At 37.9% G+C, this 27,891-nt stretch overlaps 1 protein-coding gene across 1 annotated transcript in view; it reads right to left on the bottom strand.

The window, feature by feature from the left end:
* Positions 1–27,891, bottom strand: part of BRIP1 (BRCA1 interacting helicase 1) — a 152,613-nt gene that overhangs the window by 42,541 nt on the left and 82,181 nt on the right. The window contains exons 12-16 of the mRNA XM_066255327.1: positions 25,086–25,251; positions 24,829–24,969; positions 18,689–18,850; positions 5,514–5,673; positions 3,681–3,802 (exon numbers count right to left, since the gene is read on the bottom strand). Of these exons, the coding sequence (XP_066111424.1) occupies positions 3,681–3,802; positions 5,514–5,673; positions 18,689–18,850; positions 24,829–24,969; positions 25,086–25,251 (751 nt within the window). The remainder of the gene's footprint in view (positions 1–3,680; positions 3,803–5,513; positions 5,674–18,688; positions 18,851–24,828; positions 24,970–25,085; positions 25,252–27,891) is intronic.

Here is a 27,891-nt window from a genome sequence, read left to right as displayed (position 1 = left end):
ACTACATAAACTCTTTAAAGAAAGTATTAGGGGCAAATCTGCATGACCTTGGATTTGGCAATGGTTTTTTAAATATGACATCAAAAGCAGAACAACAAAAAATAAAGTGAATTTCATTAAAATTTCAGACCTTTGTATGTCTTTTATACCCCATAGTAGTGTACAAATAAATATTTTCAATAACTGGTTTGGTCATATACAAATTTTAAAAAGCCATCCATAACGATGCTCTGTTTTAGTTCAAATATTCAAGTATTTCAGGTATTGACTGTTATATTCTGGTTATTTCCAAATGATAAAAGGTCTTTTTAATTATTAGAAAAACTGAATACCTACACTCTTAAAGTTTATAAACATCAGTCTTTTGGATGGGTATCTTACAAGATCCTTTAGTTATGGGGAAAAAAATGTCAGGATTCCATTCTGAAGTGTTAATTCTAAATCCTTTGCCATGTGTGGTGGAGAATTATTACCCACTGTTGCCCCATGCTCCAGACTTTGGGCTTGGGCATATGACATGCTTTGGGCAAAAGGTTAGTAAATGTGAAAGTGCTTATACAGTCAAGCTTGCCCTCATGTACCTCTGCCAGTGCAATAACATGTTCTGGCTAGTCTGTTGTTCCACAAAGGATGAGATACACTTGTATACCAGACCTTACACAGTTGAGCTCAACCTACAATGGTCAAACCACAGCAGGGTAACTGTGCCCAGCTGAAATTAGCAAGCTTCCCAGCCGAGATCATCTACTGCAAGCTACCTGCTCCCATAGATATGTCCCATAATAAATGATTGTTGTTTTAAATCACTGAGTTTAAGAACTTTTAGTTACATAAGAAGAACTGATCTGGATATATAGTAACAAGACATATACTTCCCTTATATCTGGTATTGCCAGTAAAGAATTTCCCTCTTTATCTGTCCCTTATCACTGCAACTGAGACTACTCTTGGGTCTATCTTATTTGGTTCTTTCAGAAACCACTAGAATCACTAGGGATACTAGGCAAACTACGTCAACTTCTTTAGAACAACTTTCTTCCTCCCCACCCAGGCCTCATTGCATCTTCTGTTATTTTGCTGTTTTATAAAACTAGAGCCATTGGGATTCAGTTAAGTAGAACTAGGACAAACAGGATCATTACTGAGGAATGTCAGAGAACACGGTGTCTATTTTTCTGCATGATAGACTGAGATGCTGCCTGGGAAAAACTTATAGGGAGGAAATAAAGCATTAAAAACCTAAGACTAGCCTGACCAGGTGGTGGCGCAGTAGATAAAGCATTGGACTGGGATGAAGAGGACCCAGGTTCGAAACCCCGAAGTCCCGGCCTGAGCACTGGCTCATCCTGCTTGAGTGCAGGGTTGCTGGCTTGAGCAAGGGGTCACTCGTTCTGTTGTAGCCCCCCCAGTCAAGGCACATATAAAAGCAATCAATGGACAACTAAGGTGCCACAAAAAAGAATTGATGCTTCTCATCTCTCCCTTTCTCTGACTGACTCTCTGCCTCTGTCAAAAAAACAAAACGAGAAAAAACCAAGACTAGCATAATAACAATGCCCAAAATAACAGCTCTTGGGTGTGAGGGTAGAGAAAATAGAAGGTAAATGTAATATTTTTCTTCATAAGTAACATTTTATTTAATTTTACAAATTTTGAAAGAGTAACATAATGAACACTTTTATTCTCATCAAATTTCCTTAAAGCTTGTTTTTTACTAACACAAAGAAGCATAAAAAAAGCTAAAGTCTTTTGGTAACTACCCTCAATATCACTCCTTTCTCTTCTTCTCAGACCTAATCATTATTTTGAGTTTGATGTGAATCCTTTCAGGTCTTGTTACTTTGTATTTAGTACAAACTAGTATTAGTTACAAAGTTACCTTCTTTCCACTCTCAAGAATTCATATATAGGTCCAAAAAGAAAGGAAATTCAGCAAAAATTGAAAGAGCTACTTTTAGGAGGGGACGACTATATTTAAGACATTGGGGAAATGTGTGATTCAGAAAGAAGGGGAAAAGAATTCTTTCCACTTTAATAAAGCAGCATTAGTGCACTAATATAGGGCTGAGGTAAAATGGTAAGACATAAAAAAGAGATAGAACCACTGTCAGCAGCAGTGGTATCAGTAGCACTCATCTTTAGTGAACTGCAGCACTAATGCTGTTGATGGGAATACAACAGTCTTCTTGAGCAGATTTCAACTGTTTCATCAGTAGTAAAAATCAAGAGGTAGCATTATCCATTTTAGAACAGGAACTCCTGGGCATGGTCAGCAGCATTCTCACTGGTAGCACTGATAGCTGGAGAAAGGTAGTAGAAGCCGAAAGGAGGAGATATCCCTTGAGGACTTTTATAAATTTTGAGGAGGTCCAGAGGTTAGGGAAGAGTAGAAACTAACCAGAGAAACACTATTTATTACTGTTATAATCCACAGTGTCTAGTAAAATGCCAACTTAATAAAGAAGATACCTGCCTAGAGAAAGAATTCCTGCTTTGGTATGAGACACTAACAGGTTGTGCCCTGGCAGGAGGGATATGAATTATATTCAATGCAGTCAGCTTAGAGGTCAGAAAACCTCAAGTCTTGGTCTCAGATTGCTCATATCTTCAAATGCCTGTAGGAAGTAAACAAAAATCCTCCCTGATGGAAGTAATATCATCTTTGGTTTCATATTATTGCTACTAACAATTTTCCAAATATAACGTTTAGCAAACAGTGATAATGAAGTGAAACTCCGTTTTCCTGCCAAGACCAGAATAGCTGGTTTAAAATATTCTGCCCACTGCAAGTGACTGAAACTGGACACAATAGATAAAGCAACTGCTTTCAGGGAGTAGACACCAGGCAACATATGAATAATATGAAAAGGGAAATCCATGAGCTGAACTCCATGATCTTCAGATCTCTTTCAGAGTGAAATTTACACTCTGATAATAGCACAGGGCACTGAAGAACAAACAGAACATAAGTGGTCCTGCTGAGGTGAGATGGAAGGGATAAGAATTTGGACCAGTTAAAACCACTGAAATCTGCAGGGCAGGGCACTGGAGAGAAGGGAGCTAGATAGAAAAAGGGCCCCACCCCTGTGGGGATCCCATGTGAGTCTGTGGCTAAGAGCTTCAGAGAACACAAAGTGCTGGGCTTTACCTCCATAATTTCTGATTCAGTTGGTCTGGATGGAGCCTGTAAATAAATATTTCTATCAAGGTGATAGGAGATACTGATGTTTCTGACCTGGAACCATACTTTGAAAATCACTCTGGTTAAACAAAAGATAGTATAAGTTAAAAATAAACTAAACTGGTGGCACAGTGGACAGAGCATTATCCTGGAGCACTGAGGTCCTTGGCTCCACCCCACAGTTGCTGGCTTGAGCCCAAGGGCACTGGCTAGACCCTGAGGTTGCCAGTTAGAACCCCAGGCAGGGTTCAGATGACAAGGATCAATGGGATACACAATTAAATAGAACAATGAGTTGATGCTTTTCCCTCTCTCGCCCTTCCTCTTGCAAAAATAAATAAACAAATAAAATTGATATCTACTAAACCTTTCTCACTCATCAATTCAACACAGAATCAAAATAAAATGTCTAAAAATACAAGAAAAATGTATAATTAACTTTATACAAAATCAATAAGTTCTATGATAAACAAAATTTCTTAAGACTTTGAAGGCCTACCTGAAGATCTTTCACATTTGGAAAAGGAATTCCTATTGTTATGACAGCACGGGCATTGTCATCTGAGAAATCCAGACCCTCACTCACTTTACCACGACAAACTGCTACCAGGAGGGCTCCACCTTAAGCAATAAAATATAAACATTTTTTAAAGCACACTCAAGATCCCAGAAATTGCCTATTCTTGTCATTTTGTAAAACCTTTAATTTTAGGTAATCATAGTAGCAAACTTAAAAGAATCAAAATTAAAAATAATTATGAGATGAAGTTTAAAAAGTTCAATGTCTTTAAATAGACAAAGACAAAATTACATTTAGGTGCAATATAGCAGCAAACCAATTTACAAACTATGTATCTCCCAGAAACTAAAACAGCAAATCCACATCAGAGTAGTTAACTACATAAACTAAGCAATTGTGAATCAACTGTTGTACCTTTAAAAACAGAAGTTGTAATCACCATTACCACATGTATGTAAAGTTCTCAGAACTATTTAAATATCTCTTAATTTGTACAACATATCATACTGAATTTATATTATATTGAAAAGTATGTAAAACACATAGAGAACACTTATCATACAAGGATATTGACAATTATGTTGTATTATACTTATGATATTCCATTGTTCATGAATTATTACTATTAGTCTTTCCTATCAACCTCTCTATACACATTCTCTAACTTTGATATTGTTTCTTCAGTTATGTTCTGAAAACTCAAGTTTACCTTATGTAATAGCATATAAACTCAAAGTATATTATTAATATTTTTATCAAAATGCAGGGCTTATTTATCTAGTAAAGATATTTACACATGCTATACTTGCCTTCTTTCATAACAAATTATGGGTAGTACAGGGAAGACTATGGAATAATAGCTGAATGTTTCCCAAGTGAAAATATTCATAAGAGAAAAACTCCAAATAAAGAATTTTTCTTGGCCCTGACTGGACGGTTCAGTGGATAGAGCATTGGCCTGGCATATGGATACCCTAGGTTCAATTACAGGTCAGGGCACACAAGAGAAGTGACCATCTGCTTCTCCCCTCCTCCTTTTCCCCTCTCTCTCTTTGTTCCCCTCCCGCAGCCAGTGGCTCGACTGGTTTGAGTGTCGAACCCAGATGCTGAGGATAGTTCAGCTGGTCTGAGCACATCAGCCTCAGGAGCTAAAAAAATAGCTCAGTTGATCTGAGCACTGGCCCCAGATGGGGTTGCTGGCTGGATCCCGGTCAGGGCACATGCAGAAGTTTGCCTCACTATCTGCCATCCTTTCACCATTAAAAAAAATTTAACTTCTTTTCTTTTTACTCCATAGTATAAAATATAATTCTTTTTCCAGTGCAATTCATTTAAAAAGATAACACAAATAATGTTTTAACAGCACCAACTTCTTACTTTATAATAAAAAACATTTCAGCCCTGGCTGGTTGGCTCAGTGGTAGAGCGTCGGCCTGGCATGCAGGAGTCCTGGGTTTGATTCCTGGCCAGGGCACACAGAAGAGGCGCCCATCTGCTTCCTCCACCCCTCCCCCTCTCCTTCCTCTCTGTGTCTCTCTTCCCCTCCCACAGCCAAGGCTCCATTGGAGCAAAGTTGGCCTGGGCGCTGGGGATGGCTCCATGGCCTCTGCCTCAGGTGCTAGAATGGCTCTGGTTGCAACAGAACAATGCCCCAGATGGGCAGAGCATCGCCCCCTGGTGGGCATGCCAGGTGGATCCCGGTTGGGCGCATGCGGGAGTCTAACTGCCTCCCCATTTCCAACTTCAGAAAAAATACAAAAACAAACAAAAAAAACCATTTTTCCCATTGACCTTCCAGTAATTTTCAAATACCTTTCCCTCCTTTGTACTTGATCGCATCATAGTACACCTGCAGCAATTCATCAAAATCAGTCTTTTCTCCTCCCTGTGGTTCTACGATGACTGTCTTCACCAACTCCAAATTATGCCATAAACCAGTGCAAAGCCAACGTTCCTTTAACTTCTCTAATAACTATAAAGGAGAGGAAAAATTAATTTTTTGTGTGTCCAACTGAACAAACTTACTATCTTTTTTAAAAAAATTTTTTAAATTAATTTTTAGAGAGGAGAGAGAGAGAGAGAGAGAGAGAGAGAGAGAGAGAGAAGGGGAGGGAGGAGCAGAAAGCATCAACTCCCATATGTGCCTTGACCAGGCAAACCCAGGGTTTTGAACCAGCAACCTCAGCGTTCCAGGTCGACGCTTTATCCACTGCGCCACCACAAGTCAGGCCAAACTTACTATCTTTTTTTTTTTTTTTTTTTGGTATTTCTCCGAAGCTAGAAACGGGGAGAGACAGTCAGACAGACTCCCGCATGCGCCCGACCGGGATCCACCCGGCACGCCCACCAGGGGGCGACGCTCTGCCCATCCGGGGCGTCGCTCTGTTGCGACCAGAGCCACTCCAGCGCCTGGGGCAGAGGTCAAGGAGCCATCCCCAGCGCCCGGGCCATCTTTGCTCCAATGGAGCCTCGGCTACGGGAGGGGATGAGAGAGACAAAGAGGAAGGAGAGGGGGAGGGGTAGAGAAGCAGATGGGTGCTTCTCCTGTGTGCCCTGGCCAGGAATCGAACCCAGGACTTCTGCACACCAGGCCGACGCTCTACCACTGAGACAACCAGCCAGGGCCTAAACTTACTATCTTAATTTGTTTAAAACCAATGTGGCTACAACGTGACTATGGCAAGATATTAACATTTCTGTGTATTTCATTTCTCATCTATAAAATGAGGAAAACAATGATATGTCATAGAGTTGTTATTGGGTTAAATTCATTAATTGATTTAGACAACTTTGAATGATGCCTGACACTTAATAAGAGCACTATAAATGTTAACTGTTGTTGCTACTTTTACTACATCATTACTGCCGCTGTGGCTGCTACTAACTACTTCTATTATTGCTACCTTGGGAATTTCAAAAGCCGAAAAAAAATGACTTTCTGTCAAACTTGACAAACTTAAGTTATCTTTCTTAACCTAAGGTAAAGTTCTTTAATATTCTTAAGTAAAGACTCTTTAAATTAAAATTTTTTATAATCATGTTACTTAATGCATAGGCAGCTAAGCTGTTTGAAAATTTGTTGTATTTAAAAAACTATATCAAGTAAATACATAAACAGAGACTCAGGTAGCGAATAAGTATAAAATAAACAAATATAACACTTACAAAAATAACCATGTATTAGATTATAAAAGAATTTTCAACAAATTTCAAAGAATCTTTATCAGATTCATCACATATTCTAACAATACTACTCTGATTAAAAGTTAATAATATAAAGTTAGTGGGGAAAAAAATACAAGCACAATACTAAAGACTATATTCTTAAAGAAAATACGGGTAAGCCTGACTAGGCGATGGTGCAGTGGACAGAACATCGGACTGGGATGCAGAGGACCCAGGTTCAAGACCCTGAGGTCACCAGCTTGAGCTCAGGTTCACCTGGTTTGAGCAAAAGCTCACCAGCTTGGACCCAAGGTCGCTGGCTCGAGCAAGGGGTTACTCCGTCTGCTGAAGGCCCATGGTCAAAGCACATATGAGAAAGCAATCAATGAACAACTAAGGTCTCGCAACGAAAAACTAATGATTAATGCTTCTCATCTCTCTTCGTTCCTGTCTGTCTGTCCCTGTCTATCCCTCTCTCTGACTCTCTCTCTGTCCCTATTAAAAAAAAAAACCAAACAAACAAAAAAAAGAAAATATGGGTTATTTCTCAATTATAGCTCAATAAAGCTGAGGAAAAAATAACAAAAAAGAATACATATGGTTTAGAGAGGAAAATAAATTCATGAAATCTTTCAAAATGACAAGAAGAGCACCCACAATTACAAACGTGAGATAAAGTAAAGGCAATACTTAGAAATATACTGATAGGTTGAAATGTATTAATTTAAAGAATCTGAAACTAGTGAATTAAGTATTCTTTTTAAGAAGCTAAAGAATCAAAATAGTAAGTGCAAAGAATGTAGAAGTAAATAATAAACATAGCTGAAATAAATGAGAGACAAGCCAATAGTAGAGACTATTACTAAGTTGAACTGTTTTACCTACTTGTTCTATGTGGAGTTCTATATAATGTGGACCAATTATTATAGCGAAGACAAGCACCCCAAATTCTCTGGAGCACAGAAACTATTTTTTATAAGATGGTTTATTTCCTCAGAATTTTATCCTTATCTATTTTCAGAAATAAATATAAAATATATAATATCCCACAGATCTTTCTGGCCGCTTCTATCATGTGAGGACACAGAGAGAAGGCACTGGTTACCAATCAGGATGAAGGCCCTAACCCAAATATACTAGCACCCAGATCTCAAGAGTCTTAGCCTCCAGAATTGTGAGAAATAAATTTCTGTTGTTTATAAACTGCCACATCTGTATAAAATATCACTAACTGGTAGAACAGTTCACGGCATATTACATGGTGATCAAGGTAGCCTGGTCAATAAAAATAAAGCAAGAGGCCCTGGCCGGTTGGCTCAGTGGTAGAGCGTCGGCCTGGCGTGTGGAAGTCCCGGGTTCGATTCCAGGCCAGGGTACACAGGAGAAGCGCTCATTTGCTTCTCCACCCCTCCCGTCTCCTTCCTCTCTGTCTCTCTCTTCCCCTCCCGCAGCGAGGCTCCATTGGAGCAAAGATGGCCCAGGCGCTGGGGATGGCTCCTTGGCCTCTGCCCCAGGCGCTAGAGTGGCTCTGGTTGCGGCAGAGCGGCGCCCCGGAGGGGCAGAGCATCGCCCCCTGGTGGGCGTGCCGGGTGGATCCCGGTCAGGCACATGCAGGAGTCTGTTTGACTGTCTCTCCCGGTTTCTAGCTTCAGAAAAATACAAATAAATAAATAAAGCAAGAGGCCCTGGCCAGTTGGCTCAGTGGTAGAGCGTTGGCCTGGCGTGCAGAAGTCCTGGGTTCGATTCCTGGCCAGGGCACACAGGAGAGGCGCCCATCTACTTCTCCACCCCTCCCCCTCTCCTTCCTCTCTGTCTCTCTCTTCTCCTCCTGCAGCGAGGCTCCATTGGAGCAAAGATGGCCCGGGAGCTGGGGATGGCTCCTTGGCCTCTGCCCCAGGCGCTAGAGTGGCTCTGGTCGCAACAGAGCGAGGTCCCGGAGGGGTAGAGCATCCCCCCTGGTGGGCAGAGCGTTGCCCCCTGGTGGGCGTGCCGAGTGGATCCTGGTCAGGCCCATGCGGGAGTCTGTCTGTCTATCCCCGTTTCCAGCTTCAGAAAAATACAAAATAAATAAATAAATAAATAAAATAAAGCAAGAAACATCACAGGAAACAGAATAACCATGTAACAGTAAACAAACAGGTGGCTTAGTGGATAAAGTGTCGTCCTGGCACAGTGAGGTCAGGGTTTTATTCCCAGCAGTGAGGGCACATTCAAGAAGCAATAAATGAGTACACAACTAAGTGGAACGAGTTGATGCTTCTCTCTCTCTCTCCCTTCTCTCCCCCTCCATCCCTCTCTCTCTCCCTCCTAATCAATGAAAAAGCTTTTTAAACTAAAGTTAGACCTTACATATACAAAAATACCAAAACCCTATATGTAAGAACTGAAACTATAAAACTATTAGAAAAAAAATCATAGGATAAAATCCTTAAGACATTGAATTTGGCAACGATTTCCTGGATATGACACAAAAGCATGGGTAAGAAAAGAGTAATATAAATTGGACTTCATGAAAATTAAAGACTTTACACATTAAAGAAAACTATCAAGAGATTTAAAAGGTAAATCTACAGAATGGAAGAATATATTTATATATCTGATAAAAGGTTTTATTTGAACCTGAGGAAGGGGTCATGGGAACCTCCAATTTACAGCCAGTCAGAAACACAAGTAACAATCTGAATCTGAGATTGGCATTGGAACTGGAGGCAGTCTTGTGGCTCTGAGCCCCTAACCTGTGGGATCTGATGCTATCGCTAGGTGAGTAGTGTCAGAATTGAATTAAAGTGTAGCTGTGGGTCACAGAATTGGTTGATGTACAAAAACCCACACACATCTGGAGTCAGAAGTGAAGTGTGTTGTAGTAGATTACTGAGAATAGAAGAGTACACAAAAGTTTCTTTCTTAAGCACATGGTACTTAGAAGGTAGGTCAGAATTAAAATTATAAACTGGGAAACCAAGACAGTAGATGTTACTGAAAGAAGGCACATATAAATGAGATTAATTTGCAGTAGAGTACAGGTAAAGAAAAAAGCCCAAGAAAACCTCCCGCCTTCTATCACACTACATATCCAACCTATCAGCAAATCCTGCCAACACTCCAAAAATGCTGCTACCAGTGGTCCAAGGCATCATCATCTGTCAGGTGATTTATTACAGCATACTCCTGCATAGTCACCTTACTCTCTACAGTCCATTTTCCATACATCAACCAGCACAATCCCTTTAAAATTAAGTCTAATGTCTCCAATGGCTCCCTACTGCATTTTGAAAATATAGCAAAAAATACTGATTATTTTGATGAAAATGGTCTATAGTAAGTTTTCAGCTCTAGGTAACAAAACATTTAGGTCTATAGCTTTTCCATTTTTACAGTAGGTGATGCTCAAACTTCACATTGATGTATCTTAATTATTTCCCCCTTGCCACAGAAATATCACACAAATAATTAAACATACACATAATTCAATTGATATTTAAATTTTCATAAGTATCCCAACTAGGTACTTAAAAGGCAGATAACTTAGAGAAGAGTACACTGACACATATTCATTTCTCAGGTTTTAAGACTTACATTTATAAAAATGTGAGGAATCTCTGTTATGAAATTGTTCACTTAGCTCACAAAGAAAAAATATTGTTCATATACAGAGAGACTAGCCCACATATAGTGATATGGATGATTTAATCTACTAATTGGTGTTCATATCACTTGGATTTGGTAAAACTCAGAGACTTTTTTTAGTCAGATTTCACAAATTAAAAGACACTTTGGAATGTTTATGCCTTATCTGGTTATTGTCATTTTACATTTTCAAATTTCTTAAAACCGGTACCTCACTAGGGAGGCAGTAAGTTAGAATGCAACCTAGTAGGGAAATTCTGCATTTGCTCAATGTCTATAGCTTTTGCACAGTTCCAGATGTTCAGTACATTAACAATGCACTAACTCAAAGCTTCTTTTTGAAACTTTAGAAAGTGCAAATTGCATTAAAACCTCTTTTCCCTCATTAATGGTACTGTTACAATCCCAGTCCTTTGGAAAATGTTTTCTGGCATGTGTTTAACTTTAGAATATTGCCATTTACTCACTTTAATAGCTGGTACTCAAGTCTTAATGCTTCTGATAGGTTTGCCTAAACAGACTACCACCTTTTGTCATCTTTTTCACATAATTTACTTATTCGTAAAATGTCATATTTTTCCATCTGAAGATGATTCTTCACTACTCATTTCATGAGGTACTAATATTTAAGAAATATTCACTTTTTTTTGTTCAGTTATATGTACCTATAAATGGCAGGTAAGGAATAAAATACAATTCCTTATAAATGATAATAAAAATAGAAAATAAAGTAGTAGTGGTTTTCACATTTTAAGTTAAAGTAAAAATTAGTATACTTTTAATTCTTATGTTCAAAGATAAAATATGAGAAAACAAAAATACATATTTCTATTAAAACAACTTCCTATACTCTATCAGCAATATCCGATTCAGCACCTTTACCTCAGGAGGTTTGGTTACATTTCAGGATCAAACTTGCAACAAATCTAATGCAGTCAGTAATGCACTAAGAATAATATGGAGGAAATCCATCCTGAAGTGAAAGTAAAGTCCCTTTTAGTTGTTGGCAATCTAAATAAAAATGAAAGATCTACAGTCCTCTCTCATAAGGAATATTCGATAGCATAATTTTGTTTATAGGATGAGGACTCAGAAAATGTTAGAGCTGCACTGGTAATACTGATCTATTTCCAGAGTCTTCTTTTTAATTTTTTTTTTTTGAAATTTCTGATAAAAATACACAATAATACTTACAGAAAAAATTTCAAATAAAATAGAACTTCAGAAATAACTCATACAGTTCCTCATGATAATCTACTTTGTTGAAATCTCTTGAATAGAAAACAGTAAGAACCCAACAGCTATTTACATATGAAATAAACTCTTGACACTTCAAACCATAAATTCTTAATTTTTTTAACTGATCAACATAGTTGGGTTCATCAATGTCTGAAGAAAATATTTGGTTAAAATGAATATATTTTACCAGTTTTGTTATGTTCGAGTTAAAATACTGGCTGAAATCTGAAAAATATATTTATTTACACAAATTCATCAATGTTTTATTCCTTACCTGAGTAAATTAATTGTAAGCAAATAAAAAAAAGGAATAAGCAATTCATTTTCTATCCCTCTATTAAAAGGCTAATAATATTGCATCTGTACTATTAGAATCTAGGCTGTAAAAAGAAAATAAGATGCAACCACTCCAATGTTTCCTAAAATGTACCATTTTCAGGTACTTACAACCTGAATTTGTTGTAAACTTGTTGCTATAAAACTTGAAAGTGAAATACTTTGGGAAAAACACCACACTTCACAATCTAGTGAAGACCCAAAAGAAAAATACTTAAAATATAAATACAATGTGGTAAGTGTTATTATAGATTTATTTGGCTAGGCAGAGGAAAGTGACTAAAGGCCTCAGGGTTAAGAATGGCTTAAAAGCTTGACCTGTGGTGGCGCAGTGGATAAAATGTTGACCTGGAACACTGAGATCGCTAGTTTGAAACCTTGGGTTTGCCCAGACAAGGCACATAAGGCAGTTGATGCTTCCTGCTCCTCCCCCCTTTCTCTCTCTCTAAAATGAATAGTCTTAAATATATATATACATATTTTTTAAATTTCAAAAAAACTTTGTATAAAAAAAAAGAATAGCTTAAGACTTAAAACCCTTTTGGCTGGGTACAGAGTATAAAATTTGGGGGTAATAAAAAGTCAGTGGTTCTAGGTAGACACTATGAACACTTGCTGCATAACAAATTACCTACAAACTTAGTGACTTAAAACAATGCCCACTTTTAAAAATAATTCTTTTTAAATTGTGATAAAACATATAAATCATAAAATTTACCATCTTAACCATTTTTTTTTTTTTTGTATTTTACGAAATTGGAAACGGGGAGGCAGTCAGACAGACTCCCGCATGCGCCCGACCGGGATCCACCCAGCACGCCCACCAGGGGGTGATGCTCTGCCCATCTTGGGGTGTCGCTCTGCCGCAATCAGAGCCATTCTAGCGCCTGAGGCAGAGGCCACAGAGCCATCCTCAGCGCCCGGGCCAACTTTGCTCCAATGGAGCCTTGGCTGCGGGAGGGGAAGAGAGAGACAGAGAGAAAGGAGAGGGGGAGAGGTGGAGAAGCAGATGGGCGCTTCTCTTGTGTGCCCTGGCCGGGAATCGAACCTGGGACTTCTGCACACCAGGCCGACGCTCTACCACTGAGCCAACTGACCAGGGCCATCTTAACCATTTTTAAATGTATAGTTCAGTAGGGTTAAGTATATTCACATTATTGTATAACCAAGCTCCAAAACTGTCTTCATCTTGCAAAATTAAAGCTATTAAACGACTCATTCCACTCTTCCCTCTGCCTTGGCAACTACCTTTCTAGCTTTGTTTCTATAGATTTGATGACTCTACCTACCTTATATTATATAAGTGCAATCATACTGTATTTGTCTTTTTGCAATTGGCTAATTTCACTTAGCATGAGGTTCTTCTCTAGATCCATCTACGTTGTAGCATAAAAACAATCCATTTATTATACCACAGTTTCTGTAGGTCACAAGTCTAGACACAGCACAAGTGGATTCTCAGCTCAGAGTCTCACTGGGCTGAAATTAAGGTGATTTCTGGGCTTGCAGTTCTCATTTGGGACTTGAAGTTCTCTTGCAAGGTCTGGTTGTTAAAAGAATTCACTTCATACTAGCTATAGGGCTACTGCTCCAGTTTTTCCACTAGCTATTGGCTAAAACTGCCCTCAGCTCCTACAGCCACCTGCAATTCCTTGCCACACACCCCACCTTTCCCACCAGAGAGTTTACAACATGGATGTTTGCTTGCTTCAAGGACAATCAGATCACGTCTCTCCAACCTCCTCTTCTGCAACCAACTGTAGAAAACTCTCTGCAGATGTATGATCATCCTAGCATAATCACAAAGGCCTCAACATCATGAAGACTCCTTCTACTTAACATTGTGGGGGGAAAAAAAGTTCCTTGAAAATGCTTGGTGCCCTGGCAGAATAGCTCTGTTGGTTAGAGCATCACTCTGAAGTGCAGAGATTGACATTTCAATTCACAGAGCACATGCAGGAACAGATCGATGTTCCTCTCTTTCTTCCCTTCTGCCCCCTGTCCTCTCTCTCTAAAAAACAAACAAACAAACAAAAAAAACCCTTAATAAATGAAAATGCTTGGCTGATCAGTTAAAATAAGGCAAATCCTTAACCTATAGAAACACCAAGAGTCTAAAAATAAAATATATTTTAAACGGAACAATTTGGTTTCTCCTTTCAATGACATGCAATATGGCTTAAAATGAAAATAGCACATCAAACTAGTAGCATTGCAAATTTCTCAACATACAATACTTATAAAATTAAGAAATACTTATCAAAATTATAGAGACTAAGCAGAAACATTTACATTTTATTGCTTATCTGACATTCAGTAGTGAGTGCAAAATGTTCCCTCAGGGAAAATACTTTATGCATTTTTACTTATAAAGATGTAAAAGAAAACCCGAATCTGCAATGTACAAATAAAAAGATCCAAGTTGCTACTTTGGCACCAGAGTCTCTTCACAAAATGACTTCATGAAAGCTTTCTATCCATAAAAAATGTTTAGAAATTCTTCTTCCCATAAAAGTGATTTCTCAGAGAGTTTCAAAACAGTGGTGCTACTAGTTAAATAACAATAGAGAGTCAAAATCAAATTTATCTTAGTGGTAATAGTATTCTTCATGAAACTATTGCAATTTTTAGCAATTTTAAAAGGCTCTGAAAGAAACTAGGGAAGAGGGTTAGAATGATAACTTTCTTACTTTTACTCTTCACACAAAAGCTATAATTTATAACAAAAGAAAATTAGTTTCATTTTTCTCAGTGAAAGAGTAAAGTTTGGAGAGAAACACCTAATTATTTCGACACAGGGAAAACATTTTACCTTCAAAATGTGTGGTATTAAAACTTTTAGACTTCTATACCATGTTTCTTTTTTGAAAATCTTAAACCTCCTGTCCAGTCATTTCATTAGACTCTTTCACACAAACTAAGCTGAATGCCATGATTATAAAAATATTTTCTACTTTGCTAATGATACCGCCTCATTATAGTCTAGAATGCTCTTCCTCTCACTTCCACATCTACCCATCTTTCTTTAACACTCCTTGAAATACCATCTCCTTTAATAAGTTTGCCTGCTTCATGTAACTAAATGTTCTACCTATTCTTAATTCCATATCACATTAGAACTATTACCTGAAAAACAGAAAATAACAAATGTTGGCAAGGATGTGGGGAAATGAAAATCTTTGTGCATTGAAGGTAGAAATTTAAAATTAAACACTCACTTTGGAAACAGTGTTTAAGTTCCTCAAAAAGTTATACACAACTACCATTTGATTCTAGGTACAGTATATATCTAAAAGAACTGAAAGCAGGGGCTCAAGAGGATATTTGAATACAATGTTCACAGCAACATATTCACAATAGCCAAAAGGTAGAAACAACCAAAGTGATGGTCAACAAATGACTGGATAAGCAAAATTTGTATGCATACAAACACACACACACACATACAAATATTTCCAGCCACAAAAGGAATGAAATTCTAATATGTGCTACAACATAGTTGAACCTTAAGAATATCATATTAAGAGAAATAAGCCAGACAAAAAAGTATAAATACTGTACGACTGCACTTACATCATACACATATGTGATTCCACAAATTCTTATAGATAGAGCAGAACAGAGGTTACCAAGGAACTGTGGGTAGGGTGTCTGAAGAGCTACTATTTCATGGTTTCAGAGTTCCTTTTTAAATTGATAAAAATGTTTTAGCAATGGATAGTAGTTACGGTTGCATAAACTGCAAATATACTTAATGCTACTGGATTATACACTTAAAAATGGTTAAAATGATAAATTTTATGTTATGCATATTTCAACATAATAAAAATAAATAATCAGAGGAATAGATTAAAGATTTGAGAATCCTCTGAGCTGTGGAACTAGAAAGTGAGGAATGGGGCAGAGGACTATTGTTTTTCATTATAATAATTTATTATTATATAATTATGTATAAGAATTAATTTGATAACAAATAATTTTTAAAGTTTCAAAAAAGAAATTACAATAATGAGTTCAATTAAGTAAAAACCTGGGGAAATTTTTATAGGTATGTATTATAGTTACTATCCATGTAGTATATTTAAAAATCTAGCCCGACCAGGCAGTGGTGCAGTGGATAAAGCATCGAACTGGGATGCAGAGGACCCAGGTTTGAGACCCCGAGATCGCCAACTTGAGTGCAGGCTCATCTGGTTTGAGCAAAAAGCCCACCAGCTTGGACCCAAGGTTGCTGGCTCCAGCAAGGGGTTGTTACTCGGTCTGCTGAAGGCCCACGGTCAAGGCACATATGAGAAAGCAATCAATGAACAACTAAGGTGTTGCAACACACAATGAAAAACTAATGATTGATGCTTCTCATCTCTCTCCGTTCCTGTCTGTCCCTGTCTATCCCTCTCTCTGACTCACCCTCTGTCTCTGTAAAAAATAAATAATAAATAAATCTATAAAATAAAAAAGTATAGCCTGACCAGGCAGTGGCGCAGTGGATAGAGTATCGGACTGGGATGCAGAGGACCCAGGTTTGAGACCCCGAGGTCGCCAGCTTGAGTGCAGGCTCATCTGGTTTGAGGAAAAGCCCACCAGCTTGAACCCAAGGTCACTGGCTCCAGCAAGGGGTTACTCGGTCTGCTGAAGGCCCACGGTCAAGGCACATATGAGAGAGCAATCAATGAACAACTAAGGTGTTGCAATGCGCAATGAAAAACTAATGATTGATGCTTCTCATGTCTCTCCATTCCTGTCTGTCTGTCCCTATCTCTCTCTGACTCATTCTCTGTCTCTGTGAAAAATAAATAAATAAATAAATAAAAATAAAAAATAAAAAAAAATAAAAAAATAAAAAAGTATATTTAAGTGTCAGTCTCTATAGTCACCTAATAATCAATTACAGTAACCATAAAATTAAGTTATATGTATTCCAAAATATTAAATTAGGAGGTGACATTCAATTTATATGCAGAGTACTTTCCTTCTATCAAGTGACAGTATTTCACATCAAAATATCAATAATTAGAATATATTTTAAACTTAAAACTGGCTAATTAAAATTATATCATTTGAGAACACTGGTACCAGAAGGTATGGTGTGCCGTTCAATAGGCTATTTTTTTTTCCACTGTAACTGTTTCACTGACAGCTATATTATTGTTCATTTAATAACTTTACATTAGATTTGGTTCTCCTCTCTATATACCAAAAAGAAAAACTCACCAAGCTGATTCCTAGCATGTAGAAAAAGAATCATTCTTACCATATCCTTGAAGCCTAGCAAAAAATGAAACTGGTCATATACTCAACTGGGCATTTCCTGGTTCACTTTTTACAACTGATGGAAAATATAAAAAGGTACTAAAAAATGTTTGGATTTTCTTAACTTTAGTTCCAGGCTTCATTATTGGTTTTCCTTAACATAACTATTTAGTGTAGATATTTACACTCTGAAATAAATATTGCTTTCTATTAAGAATTTTTAAGATGTTCATGTCTGGTTTATTTTTAGAAACTCTTGTAAAAAACAACCTGATTAAATTTCTTCTAAAAGCAATTCCATCAGTTATCTATAGGAGGGCTAATTTGCTGCATCTCTAGGTAACAAAGTATGTCTCTCAATCCCATTTAGGTTGCTAAAACAAAATATTTCTGACTGGAGAGCTTATGAACAACAGAAATTTATTGCTTACAGTTCTGGATGCTGGAAAGTCTAAGATCAAAGCACCATTGCAGTCACATTTGGTGAGAGCCCTTTTCCTGGTTCATACCTGGCAACTTCTTGCTGTGTTCTCACTTTGTAGAATGGGCACAGGATCTCTCTGGAACCTCTTTCATAACGGCACTAATCTTATTCATGAGGATTCTATTCTCAGGACTTAAACACCTCCCAAAGGCCCCATTGCTTAATACCATCATCTTTAGAGGTTAGGATTTCAATATATAAAATTTGGGGGGACACATTCAGACCACAGATGTATGTATATAGTGTAATGGAAAGATGGTAGAAAAGCCAAAAGTATCAATATTGCCATTCATATACATATATTACTTACACTATTGTCCTTACTTATAAAACTTCATGGGGGGGGGGGGGAAGAAAAGGAAATGCCACTTCTACATTAAAATTTACCTTTAGAAATTATATGCGGTCTTAACTCTTTGAATATTAGGACTAAAATATAATAAATAACTCAGTTTAACTCAAGAAAATATAAAAAATGAGAGTCTAAAAACAAGAGAAAAATCACTTTTAGCAGATACATGACGTAAACAGGCAACAAAGAAATCTGACTTTAGATTCAGATTACTGAAACTTTCAAAAGTGTAATTTATTAAAGTAAAAAAGAATGCTCCTTTTCCTTTTAACTATGAAAATATCAAGCTGCCCCTAAGAATAAAAACCCCACACAGAGTCTTCTTATATAACTAACATTGTTTGAAACCTTTTTTAGACTTTTAGACTGTCAAGTAAAACAGTCATAGAACAGGCAGCGCTTTAATCAATAAGTAAAACAATATATGATGTTTAGAAAACTATAATTCCCCTGTTGTTTCTGACCCTAGGAAGCTTATCATGGTAATTCCACATGAATTTTTAAAGGCAAAAGAAACAATAAATATTTCCCTACCTTATAAGATGGCAAGAAACACAAAATTCCTTGGCTCACAGTCTGGCACACAGATAACAAAAGTGCTCCCACTTCGTCTTGGAACTCAAATGTTTCTATGTGCTGGAAGGTAGCACAGAGATTCCGACCTTTGGGGCCTGACCCAATGGTGCCAACCCAAACCTAGAGTATAAATATATCAGTATTAGAGTTATGCCTAAACTAAGTAGGCAAATTAGCATTTAGTTGGGAGTGTTAATTACATACATGTCAAAAGATCAAGCAACAAGTTTAGAAGACATTTATTTTTAATATTTTTTCTATTACCTTTATGTAATTATATGTAGATTTTAATTTATAGCACTTTTACTTTTAGGCAGATCATTGAATTCTCCCAGGGTGAAAGCAAAAAGGGTTTCACTTATCTATTCCCTAAATACTTTGCATGATTAAGCATGTAACAAAATTTTGTTGGATGATGTTATTAGCAAATGAAATGGATAAAACAGAAATAGCTCCAAACTATTAGAGATGAGGGCTAGCACGATTCACTATGCAAGTTTCTAAGACTTAATAATGACAGAAACTACTCTTTCACAAATTCACTAATGCTCAAAGATCTAGTCATAAAAAAAAACTCACCGAATTTTAGTTTCATGCAATTCCTCTAATTCATATAGATCTAGCCCTAATACAGTTAATTTGATTAAGAGAAAAAACTTTATTAGCAACCTACAGACAATACAAACACTTCAGATCATTGAAAAAATGTAGTAGTACTATATTTTGAAATAACGTGTGAGATTAAAGTACATTTTGCAAGATGACATCTGACAGACACCATATTAACCAACTACTACTTAAATGATCAACTAGTAATATGAAAAACATATTATGCTTCCTGGTACAATGCAATGAAATGTAACAATACCACCTGTATAGTATTGTTACCAAACTGTTTAACCTGAATCTTCTCATGAGGAACCTTGATAAATAAAGTTTATAAGCCATTCCTCAAGAAAACTGGTGACTTAAATTCTTTATAAAATTTCAGAAAGACAAAAACAAAGGGCAAAATAAAATTATTTTAAAGACTAAAGAGACATGAAAACCAAATGCAATATATAATACCTGTTTGGATCCTGGATTAAGACTAAGAAAAATAAACAGGCTAAAAGGCATTTTGAAAGTAACCGGAGAAATATAAATATTGACTCTACTGTATCAATATTATCTTGGGTATGATCATGGCATTGTGGTTATTAAGGATTGCATGCTTGTTCTCAGAAGAGACATGCTAAACTAAGGGCAAAGTGCCATGATGATTACAAATAACTTAATAGTTTATCCAAAAGTGTGCCATATAAGTATTACATACATAGTATGTATATATTGCACACACATATGTAATTTTAAACATTTTGCAATATTCTTCTCTTATATATACATATGCAAAATGTTAACGATATGTCTAAGTGAAGAGTGTAAAATGTTCACTACATAAATTTCTAAAGTTTATAATTTTTAAAATAAAAATCTTGGGGAAGCTCTGGCCGGTTGGCTCAGTGGTAGAGCGTTGGTCTGGCGTGCAGAAGTCCCGGGTTCGATTCCCGGCCAGGGCACACAGGAGAAGCGCCCATCTGCTTCTCTACCCCTCCCCCTCTCCTTCCTCTCTGTCTCTCTCTTCCCCTCCTGCAGCCAAGGCTCCATTGGAGCAGAGTGGCCCTGGCGCTGGGGATGGCTCTTTGGCCTCTGCCCCGGGCGCTAGAGTGGCTCTGGTTGCGACAGAGCGAGGCCCCGGAGGGGCAGAGCGTCGCCCCCTGGTGGGTGTGCCGGGTGGACCCCGGTTGGGCGCATGCGGGAGTCTGTCTCTCCCCGTTTCCAGCTTCAGAAAAATACAAAAAACAAAAACAAAAAAAATACAAAAAAAAAAAAAATCTTGGGGAATCAACAAAAGAATGAACAAACAAAATGTGGTACAAAAATGTGCTCACAAAAATTAGGGGATATTTCAAAATGAATAAGAAGCGATAAAAAAAAGAAGCATTTGTTTTTAATAAAACAAGAACATCAGAAAAGCAAACAAGTCAAAGAGTTGTCTGATTATGCAAATGAGATGCAAAATCAACTTTTATTTCATTGGTGAAAATGCACTATACACAAGGCTGAAAGTACTGGAGCATCTGCACGTTTCCTGATCTTCAAAGTGCACTCCTGCAATTTCCCAGCCCTTGCAATGCCCCTGCAACACGATCTGCCCAAATGCGAAGCCTGGAGAGCCATAGGACATCTTGAAGCTGGTCAAACACAGAGGACAGTGGCAACAGCACTTGGAACATCCCAAAGCGTGATTAGTAGACTGTGGAATAGCTTTCAAGAGACTGGCACAAGGCCCTGGCCGGTTGGCTCAGTGGTAGAGCATCGGTCTGGCGTGCAGGGGTCCCAGGTTCGATTCCCGGCTGGGGCACACAGGAGAAGCGCCCACTTGCTTCTCCACCCCTCCCCCTCTCCTTCCTCTCTGTCTCTCTCTTCCTCTCCCACAGCCGAGGCTCCATTGGAGCAAAGATGGCCCGGGCGCTGGGGATGGCTCTGTGGCCTCTGCCCCAGGTGCTAGAGTGGCTCTGGTAGCAACACAGCGATGCCCTGGAGAGGCAGAGCATCGCCCCCTGGTGGGCAGAGCATCGCCCCTGGTGGGCGTGCTGGGTGGATCCCGGTCGGGCGCATGCGGGAGTCTGTCTGACTGTCTCTCCCCGTTTCCAGCTTTGGAGAAATACAAAAAAAAAAAAAAAAAAAGACTGGCACGTATGAAGAAGACGAGGGCAGGGTTACCCATCTGCCACAACAGCAAGTGATGGCCGCTACTTGACCTTATTGGCAAGAAGGAACAGGCGCAGCAATGGAACAGAGCTGTGGGGACAGTTTCTTGCTGCCACTAGACGACAGATATGCATGCCTGGAGAACAATGGTATGCATTCCGTTATCTGCTGAATACCATAGAACCTGTAGAAGGTGGACTGATGAGCATCATCATTGGACCCGTGATGAGTGGTCAACTGTCCTCTTCTTCAGTGAGTCACAGTTCAGTCTGAAAATCATCGTCTCCTGATCTGGCATGAACGAGGAACACGGGAGAATCCACACTTCATGCAAGAAAGGGAGTCCTTCAGTGGTGGTAGAATCATGGTGAGGGCTGGCATCAGCATTGGTGGTCGTACCGATCTCCACGTCATCAGAAACAGATTGCTGATTGCTGTCAGATATCGAGATGAGGTCCTGCACCCTATAGTGGCATCCTGTGCGGGAGCAGTTGGAAACAACTTTCTTTTCATGGATGATAATGCAAGGCACACCATGTGCATCTCGTCAACAACATGCTTTAGGAGGCAGGGATCGAACACATGGACTGGCCTTCACATTCTCCAGACCTGAATCCCATTGGACTTGCTTGGGATGCACTGGGAAGACGTCCGGCAAACCGTCCAATGCCTCCCACAACACTTCTTGAGCTGCACGTTGCCCTGGAGCAAGAGTGGCAGAGGATCCCACAAGAACTGCGGGACAGTCTGATCCTGTCCATGCCCCATCGCTGTCAGTGTGTTTTGGCAGTCTTGGGTGACCATACACCATACTGAGCAGTCAGTCTGTGGCACTCTCGTCCAGTTTGACATGCTTGCTACTCAATCACGATAACTGAGTTTGCATCTCATTTGCATAATTGCACAACTTTCTTTGAATTGTTTGCTTTTCTGATATTCTTGTTTAATTTAAAAATTGATTCTTTTTTATTGCTTCATATTCATTTTGAAATATCCTCTAATTTTTGTGAGCAGTGTATATATACAATGAAATATTAATTATTCATCCTTAAAAAATAAGTAAATTCTGATTTTGCCACAATATAAATAAACCTGGAAAAAGACATCAGGCTAAGTAAAATAAGCTAATCTCAAAAAGGAAAATACATTATGATTCTACTTATATGGGTTATCTAGAGAATAAATTCATAAAAACATACTACAGATTGGTAGTTATCAGGGGCTGAGAGGAAATGGGAACAGAGAATTGTTTAATGGGAGGAGAATTTGTTTTGCAAGATGAAAAAGTTCTAGAGTTTAGTTGTACAACTATGTGAATATACTTTTTTTTGCGAGAAAGAGAGACAGAGAGAGGGATAGGAACAGATAGGAAGGGAGAGAGATGAGAAGCATCAATTCTTCATTGCAGCACCTTAGTTGTTCATTGATTGCTTTCTCATATGTGCCTTGACCAGCAGAAGCGGGGGGAGGGGCGGGGGGAGGGGCTACAGCAGACTGAGTGACCCCTTGCTCAAGCCAGTGAGTGACCTTGGGTTCCCACTGGTGAGCCTTGCTCAAACCAGATGAGCTCACACTCATAGTCTGACGCTCTATCCACTGAACCACCATTTGGTCAGGTTATGGGAATATACTTAACAAGACTGAACTGTACGCTTAAAAATGGTTACAATGATAAATTTTACATTATGTGTATTTTATCCAATTAAAAATTTTAAAAAAGTTTAAAAAGTTAGGGGAAAATATTACTGTAACAGAATTCAGCTGAACTAGCGTTGTTATTATTATAATAATTCAGTGACATTACAGGTTAAATGAACTTTTATGCACTAGGCTGAGAACACCAGAGGTTATGTTATTATATGTTCGTACACATTGAATTTATTAATAATTTCCTATATTTATTCAAGCCTTAAAGCAATTTTAAAATGTGAAACATATTTTTCTTTCGCTATTGTTTATAGCAATGTTTGTGAAACAGGAGCACGCTGGTATTTTGGAAGTCACAATTCTTATATGAGAGCTTATCATTCAGGCACTTGACTACTAACTGCCAGCAGTATCTCCCAAGTAACTGTGAGAAACAAAAATGTCCCCACAAATACACTTCTACATCTTCAAAACAGAATTAAAATAGTGTAGGCACAGAGGTGGTGTTAAACATGTAGCTAGCCACTTTAAATTACTTCATAAAAAGAAACAGTAGACTAAAAAACAATAGTTGAAACATTCCTAGGAAAAATTAACATAACATTTAAATGGCATTGTTATGAAATCAAAACCATAACTCACAGGACTCATAAGAGTACTTCTAATTCATTTTAGGTACTCAGGTGCTAAACACTCACTAACTAATGCCAAATATTAATCTAGGTACAGTAGAAGAATATGGACATAAAAAGAAGGATATACCATAGTCTAATGGAAAAGAGAAACACATAAACAAATAATTAAATAGGAACTATGGTAAAGAAGTAGAATTTTGTTTTTATTTTTCATTAAAACACAATAAAATTTATTTAAATGAGGAAATTACAATAAATATACATCTAAATCAGGGGTCTCAAACTCGCGGCACGCTGAACAATTTTGTGCAGCCCGCAGACTAATCCACAAAGTTCAAAATGTTTTGGATAAAATTAAGTAAGCCCATGGATTAGTCTGCGCACCACAAAAAATTGTTCGGCGGGCCGCAAGTTTGAGACCCCTGATCTAAAGTGTATATATTTACTCAGTGAGTTGAAGGATGCATTTATTAGTATTTCTTCTTCTTCTTCTTTTTTTTTTTTTTTTTGTATTTTTCTGAAGTTGGAAACAGGGAGGCAGTCAGACAGACTCCCGCATGCGCCCGACCGGGATCCACCCGGCATGCTCACCAGGGGGCGATGCTCTGCCCATCTGGGGGCGTCACTCTGTTGCAACCAGAGCCATTCTAGCGCCTGAGGCAGAGGCCACAGAGCCATCCTCAGCGCCCGGGCCAAGTTTGCTCCAATGGAGCCTTGGCTGCAGGAGGGGAAGAGAGAGACAGAGAGGAAGGATAGGGGGAGGGGTGGAGAAGCAGATGGGCGCTTCTCCTGTGTGCCCTGGCCGGGAATCGAACCCAGGACTCCTGCATGCCAGGCCGATGCTCTACCACTGGGCCAACCGGCCAGGGCTAGTATTTCTTTTTTGTTGACACTGTCAAGTAGCTGACAGATTTTCTTTTATTCTAAAACTGAGATGTTGAATTCCTATCAGGATCTGTTTGCTAGTACCTAGGTACCTTCCAATTTGTTTATGTAGAATTATACTGAGGTAAAAGGACTGAAAGCCTTCAAAAAAAAAGGAAAAAGAAAAAAACACCTAACCTGTGAGTTATTAATGACATGATTAGCTTCCAGTTGAATAGTAAATGTAACACCAAGTTCTGATGAAAAGGATTTCATTGGTGATAATGTCCCAGATGTCAAAACAATTGTCCACACTTTGCCATTAATATCTGAAAAGGCCTAAAAGGAAACAACATTAGATATAAAAAAATCATCTTTAAAAGAGTCAAACACATTGTTTTAATTTTTTGTACTGAGTTGGAAGACAGAATTTTCATATGTAACAATCAGCTTACCACAGCTGGATTTAAGCACCAAAAGTTTAGCACATGAACAGCAGTTTTCTGTCGTGAACGTTTCTTATTTTTTGGTAGAACAAAGAGCCCATTTTTATCTGAAGTATCAGTTTGATTTATCCAAGAATAAGTCTGTTGAATAGCAATTTTATAATCATCTGCAAACCTAAATAAAAGTAAAATGGTAATTAAATGGCAAAACTTTATAAAACATATAATGTCCCAGCTACATAAACATAAAAACTGATTCTATTACAATTAAATTGAGAGTCCTGGTATCTTCCCTCTCAAAGATAACATGTGCCCCACAAAACACCCATCACTAATTAAGTTCAGTACTTCGAATATACTGCTCACAAAAATTAGGGGATATTTCAAAGTGAATATGAAGCGATAAAATATCCTCTAATTTTTGTGAGCAGTGTAGAAAATAACCCCTTAAGTCTTAGAAGCAACACCCTCTTACAGACATTAGATATTATCTAACCATTCAGCCTTTACCACTTCTCCTCATGTTCAAACACTACAAAGATCATGGCAGAGCCAGAATTAAAATCCAAGGCTTCCAACTCCTAGTCCAGAGCTCTTTGCACTCTATTACATCATTAGTTACAAAACAGATAACTGGGTTATTGTTAAAGAAACTAAAATGTGGTTCATACATTTTTATTATGTGAGGAGAAAGACAATTTTTACTGAAAGTTTAAAAAGTTTAGGAGAAAAATTATAAAAATTTTAAGTTCTATTTAAATCTGGGTCTTGTCCTGGCTGGCTGGCTGAGTAGTAGAGCGTCGGTCTGGCATGTGAATGTCCAGGGTTCATCTCCCGGTCAGGGCATACAGGAGAAGGGACCATCTGCTTCTCCACCCTTCCCCCTTCTCTCCCCTCTCTCTTTATCCCTCCTGCAGCCATGGCTCGACGGGTTCAGTGCAGCAGCCCCAGTCCCTGAGGATGGCTCTGTGGAGCCTCTGCCTTAGTTGTTGAAAATAGCTTTGTTGTGAACATGGCTCCAGATGGGCCATCCACCCCAGAAGGCGGTTGCTGGGGGAATCCCAAGTGGGGCACATGCAGAAGTCTATCTCCCCTACTCTTACTTGGGAAAAATAAATAAATAAATAAATAAATAGGAAAAAAATCTGGGTCTCAGCCTTCATCTACTTTCAACAAAGGCAATGAACCACATAACCTAAATAACTGCATCATTTTACAATTTCTTTCAATAAAAGGCTATAAACACCTAAGCTTAAACAGAATAAAATGTGTTATTCTCTACCATGTCCTCAGAATATTGATGGTTAATTTCACCCTTAGAGAGATGAAAATTTTATAAAAATTTTGAGAACTAAAAACTATAAAACCCTTAGAAGAAAACATAGGGGCAAATCTTCATGATGTTAGGTTTAACTACATTTCTGAGATATTCCAAAAGATTAAGTAGCAAAGAAAAAATAATAAATTGGACTTCATCAAAATTTTAAATTTTTTGTATATCAAAGGAAATTATCAAGAGTGAAAAGACAATCCACAGAATGGGAGAAAATATCTGTAAAGCATGTATTTGATACAGGATTAACATGCAGAATATATAAATAACTTCAACTCAACGAGAAATCCCAATTCAAAAATGAGCAAAGGATTTGAATACATATTTCTACAATAAAGACATACAAATGGACAATAAGTACATAATAAGATGCTTAACATCTGTAGCCATTAGGAGACTATAAGCCAAAACCATAAAAGATACCACTATACCAAGATAGCTATTATTAAAAAAGAAAAGAAAACAAGTGTTGGCATGGATGTGGAAAAACTGGAAGACTTGTGCATAACTATGAGAATCCAGAATGTGCAGCTGCTGTGAAAAACAGTATATTGGTTCCTCAGAAATTCAGATACAGAATTAAGAAATGATCCTACAAATCCACTGCTAGGTATGTATCCAGAAGAACTGAAAGCATAGACTCAATATGGTACTTTGTACATAAATGTTCCTGCAGCATTATTCACCACAGGCAAAATGTACAATCCAAATGTACAACATAGGAATGAATAAAATGTAGTATACACATACAATAGAGTATTATTCAGCCATAAAGATAATAACATATGGATGAACCTTGAGAAGTGAAATAAGCCAGACAGAAAAGGACAAATATAAAGTCTACCAGAAAGTTCTGTTTCTATCACAAATTTCGACATGTAAGCACGTTTATTTGGCGCATGTGTGCCTCTCTATTTTTATCACTTAATGTATACATACTGAAGTAGCAAATTAACTAAAACAAAGTTGATTCACGCTAGTCTTATGTGTGAAGCGAAAGTGTACCCATGGCTACTGATAAAGTTCATTTATGCCACTGTAATTTTTATAAATTTCAAAAAGGAAGAAACGCTACAGAAGCATGTCTGTTGCATCCACCATATTCCCCGGACTTAGCACCCTCCGACTATCACTTGTTTTTGTTCTCACAAAATTTTCTGAAGGGCAAAAAATTCAAAAATGAATAAGATATCAAACAAGCACTGGTTCAATTTTTCGCATCAAAAGATAAAACATTTTTCAAAAATGGGACATACAAATTACCCTCACGCTGGCAAGAAATCATTAATAATAATGGCAATTATATTATTTAATAAAGTTTATTGACAGTAAGAAAAATATGTATTTTGTTTTATTCCAAAAACGGACATAACTTTCCGGTAGACCTTATATATATGGTTCCAGTTATATGATACCAAGAAAGGGCAAGCTCACAGAGATGAAAGTAGAATAGAGGTTACCAGAGTCCATGATGAGAAGAAA

This window comes from Saccopteryx bilineata, chromosome 2 (assembly GCF_036850765.1).
Source record: "Saccopteryx bilineata isolate mSacBil1 chromosome 2, mSacBil1_pri_phased_curated, whole genome shotgun sequence".
Lineage (NCBI taxonomy): Eukaryota > Metazoa > Chordata > Mammalia > Chiroptera > Emballonuridae > Saccopteryx > Saccopteryx bilineata.
This window is presented reverse-complemented; position numbering and strand designations above follow the sequence as displayed.